Here is a 4489-nt window from a genome sequence, read left to right as displayed (position 1 = left end):
TTGATTCTCTTTTTATCAAGGCCAATGAGTTGCCATTTGCCATTGCTAACTTTATTCTGCTTTTGTGTGTGCGTGTACATGAACCATCTCTAAAGTGTGACTGTTCACACACCGACTTATAAAATATTCACCACCACTCCTACATAATGCAATAATGGCCATTACCCAGAATCCATTGCATATCAATAAGAAATGCAGAGAAATTTGGCACGGCTGCCTGCTTTCATTCTCTCCAGCATCTGCTTTAACACGCAGGCCGTGAAATCCTTTTATCTAGACTTTTGGTGTATTTATTTAGTGTTGTTTTGCTACAAAGAGTACAAAAGGAGTCTAGATCGAATGAGATAAGATTATGGTCAAATAGTCCCCTCAGGGCAATTATGTTCTTATGGCAGGAGATAACAGGATTGAGAAAATAATGTATATAAATAGAGTCAGAGGAAGATAAGTAAACCTCAAGGAAAGGCTGTGACTTCACTGCATAATGCAAAATCACAAACTCTGCCTTTTTATTTCAGAGATAGATATTCCCTATTTCCTTTTTTATATTTTACTCAGGCTAAACTTTTTCGATTCGTTCTAATTCATTTATGTTGCAATTTATTTAAAACTGCACAGTAGAACTTTTCTTTCATTGCACCAATAACTTTTCCACCCCCAAACTTTGTTCCGGCGGTTCAAAGGAATTTAAAGTATAAAGTATCAGTAGAATGAGAAAACAATCCAGCACAAATCAATCAACCCAGGAGCTCTTTCTTCTCTAAATCTATTTGGTTTTCGGAGTTGATGAAAACAACCCTTGAACAAAAGTGATGGTGGCAGCGAAAAAGTTATACACATAGTGCAGCTTAAACCCTTTATTGTCGACGTGGAAGTAGTTGTGCACCCTTATTTAGAAGGCAGATGTCAAGAAGTTAACACATACCGAAGACGAAAGTTGCAGACAAAACGTGTGTATTTTAACAGTGTCTGAGTCTCCAAGATGTATAACTCCACAAAGCGAGCACCCCATGGTCAATATAATATTTATTTCAGCAAATCATACATACACAGTAAAAATGTCTTAACTCTTTAAACAATGCCATACAAGTGTTCTGTCATGTCAGCATGTGATTGGTTGAGAGTGACTACCGTGTCATGGGTCATCTAAGCACTGCTCATATGTCACCACCACCCAGAAGACCACAGACGTTAGGAAGGAGGTTTCTCTGGAACGCCAGAGGAACAGACTTAATGAAACGACAAGCTAAGAGCTAAAATTCTTGTCCAACAGAGATGGCACCTTTCAGACCCTAAACATGGAATCTCAACGAGATATTCGATTATTGACCGTTGAGCCTCATGAATATCCCTCTTATTTATTTTTAATCATCTGTATAAACTGGACAGTCACGGACAATCAATAGCACGAGCAAATCTACAGTTAGCCTGAAATCAGTTATGTGGCTAGACTTGGCAGGATGAAACGTTTATCAACACGTTTTCTTATTGAAGCGTTTTAAAAAAAGAAGAATCAAAGACATCCTTCAAACCTAAAGCTGCTGCCTGCACGCAAAAAATCCCCTTTCGTTTGGTTATCGTACTAATATATAAAACATCCTCCGCATCGAAGCACGTGTTTGTACACAGAGATCTCGTACATTGATAGGCTAGTCTATGAAACAAAGCAAAGGAAAGGCTATGAGGTATGCATCACTACCGTTAAGGGAAGAAGCAAAACACAGAGTAAAACCCAAAGACTGAGCTGTCTGCATATCCAACAGACTGGTGGCTGACACAGTGAAGGTATTTAAAACCAGGTGTATTCATAGCATGCACACTTTTCCTCCACCTTCACTTACACCACCACCACCACCACCACCACCACCAAAAAAGGCACACCTCACCCCACCTGCCCTGCCAATCACCCCCCTTAACAGGTCTTCAGTGCATATATGCTTGTTTGTGTGTGTGTGTTTGTTTGTGTGTGTAGGTCTTTTGCTTTATATGTGTTTGTGTGTCTGTGTGGGTGTGTATATGTGTGTGTGTGTGATTGTTGATGTATTGGTGTGTGTCTTTGTATGCATGTGTATAGGTGTGTGTATGTGTGAGTGTGCATAGGTGTGTGTGTGATAGTTTGTGTGTGTTTATCTGTGTAGAGTTGTGTGCGTGTGCGTGTATAAGAGTTTCTCGAGTATAATGAGCACTATGAAAAGTCATTTAATAATCAAGCTTTCGCTGGAACGCTAAGTATGCTACTTGTATGTCGTTTTACGTAGAACAAATAACAGCAGTCTAACCCCCCCCCCCCCCCCCAGCTACGTCGTGTGTGGATCCCCTGGTGGGCATGCGCCTCCAGGCACAGCTCTCCGCAGTGTGAAGGGGTGGTTGCCGAAGGCCTTTGCAACTTTCGGTTTATAGTTACACCCAATAAAATGTAAGAACCCCCTGTTCATCTTCTTGTGTTTAGTTATCTATTTCTCCAGACGTCCTTCTAGAAACGGAGCCCTTACTTTTATAATACGCTGCACTCAAATCTCTTAGATCTCCGCATTTGAAATGCAGTGGACAGTTTTGCTACATCACAGCATTTTCCTCCTCCCATTATTTGGGCTTTTTTCTGTAGCAAGGTTCTTTGAAATAAGCATATATTTGTTCTTCCATAAAAACGGCGAGTCATTTCGTGTCACCAGAATCGTTTTTTTCTATTCATTCCGTGTCTACTTGTGTTTCGGTTCCCCTAAAGCGGCTGTGTGATTCCTAAGTCCTACTGTCTCTGTACGGGTGGAGCTCGCCCACTAATGATATCAACCTAGCGTGTGCAATGTTTCTGCTATCTGCATTATCCACATCACACCATACAAAAAGAGCGCGGGAGAGAGGGAGGAGACGAAGAAGAGGAGAGGGGAGAGAGAAGGAAGGGGGAGGAGGAGAGGTTACACTTCCTCAACACTGAGCCTTGGGCTTCAGCAGGCATAACCCAGGTCATACAAAGAAGAGGACCCAGGGTGTCCAATGGGAGGGAAGGGTCTTTGCACAAGTGACCGTATCCAAAGGAGTTGTATTGGCTGTCGATGCTGTACAAGTCCTGGTTTCACCGGCGCCGTTCACTGGCCGGCACGCGGATGAACGCGGTGTCGTTAGCCAATGACGCGCGAACGAGGAGTCGGAAAAGAGAAAGCCTAGAAGGTTGACCAGGGATATCGGTATTGTGGACTTATGAACAAACAAAACACTGAGAAGAGTCCATAGGCTGTTAATACGAATAAGTATCTGCCCCCGGGGAAAAGTCACCTAAAAACGTGCAGTTTGACCAAGAGAACCCATTCTCTCTCTTAGCTTCTCTTTTATTTTTCTGAAGAAGGGGAACCCTTTACGACAGGTATTCGTCGGTGCCGTCGTCGTCATCCTCGTCTTCGTCGTCCTCGTCGTCGTCCATCCCGGCCTTGGCGTTCCGACCGAAGGAGTCCTTGTCTTCGTCCGAGAACAGAGAATCTCCGCTGCCAGGGTCCCCGGAAGACTCCAAGACCACGCCTGATTCAACGAGAGGTACGCACATAAGCAGGGGTGCACATAACTGGTACGCAAGTACGCATGTGCACCTATAATCAGGGATGCGAAACGTCACTTGTGTCACTACCCCACTTTTGCCTAGCTAACCGTCAGGTCATCAAAAAAAAACTACATATGTATCTTGTCTACTTTGGCATTTCGCCACCTGCATAGAAAAGGAGTAGAAGAAAAGAAAAAAGATAAATTCCGAGCAATGTTCCTTACTGTGAGACATTCAATCGCTCCGTGGTCAATCTGCTGCAGTTTTATTTGCTAAAACCTTTAGCAAAAAACCCTACATTACTTAAGAAGTTGTATATTGATAATGGGATCTCCTCTGTTAATATTGGGTACGTTTCATAACATCAGATGTTATTAAAACAACGCTACATGTGGAGTGAATGCCATATTTGTACCCGTCTGGGATCAATAAAGTATCATCTTATCGTGGGAGCAGCTCAGCCGTAAAACAAATGTCCCTTTGTTACAGCTTTAGAGTTGTGGCTTCTCCAGTAGAATGGTGTGTATACTCCAAGAGAAGACTTAAATATTTTATCATAACAAGCGCTCATCAGACATTACTTATATAGGAAGAGGGGGAGTGAGAACGGAGCCTGTTTTAAAATCAGCAGAGACAGTTAAACAGTAGTTTAATCCAACTGCCGCCCCTTCTGCAATTTTAATCAACATAATGCAAACAGTTTTCACAGCGCAAGCACATTAGCGGCTACTGGTCACTCCGTCCGGGCCTGTGGTTCAGTACTGCTTTAGGTGAGAGCGTACATATATACAGGATACTCGCTGCACTGATATCCGGACGCTGCTTTTTACAATCCTAATCCGCTCACCGCAGTCCGCTGGGCCGTGTGTGCGTGAGCCAGAGGCCTCGTTGCCATAGCGATCCACACACCAACACTGCCCGCTGCTGCCGTGGCACTGGTGGGTCCGGTAGTACCCC

General features: G+C 43.5%; 1 protein-coding gene across 1 annotated transcript in view; it reads right to left on the bottom strand.

Annotated features, from left to right (window-relative positions):
* Positions 1–46: 46 nt before the first annotated feature.
* spock3 (SPARC (osteonectin), cwcv and kazal like domains proteoglycan 3) overlaps positions 47–4489 on the bottom strand; it is a 25681-nt gene continuing 21238 nt past the window's right edge. The window contains exons 10-11 of the mRNA XM_056585983.1: positions 4380–4489; positions 47–3513 (exon numbers count right to left, since the gene is read on the bottom strand). The exon at positions 4380–4489 is cut by the window's right edge and continues 28 nt beyond it. Coding sequence (XP_056441958.1) covers positions 3353–3513; positions 4380–4489 — 271 coding nt within the window. The 3' untranslated portion in view covers positions 47–3352. The remainder of the gene's footprint in view (positions 3514–4379) is intronic.

Source organism: Gadus chalcogrammus, chromosome 3 (genome assembly GCF_026213295.1).
Source record: "Gadus chalcogrammus isolate NIFS_2021 chromosome 3, NIFS_Gcha_1.0, whole genome shotgun sequence".
Classification (NCBI taxonomy): domain Eukaryota; kingdom Metazoa; phylum Chordata; class Actinopteri; order Gadiformes; family Gadidae; genus Gadus; species Gadus chalcogrammus.
Note: the sequence above shows the minus strand (reverse complement) of the source record. Positions and strands in the feature narration are given on the sequence as shown.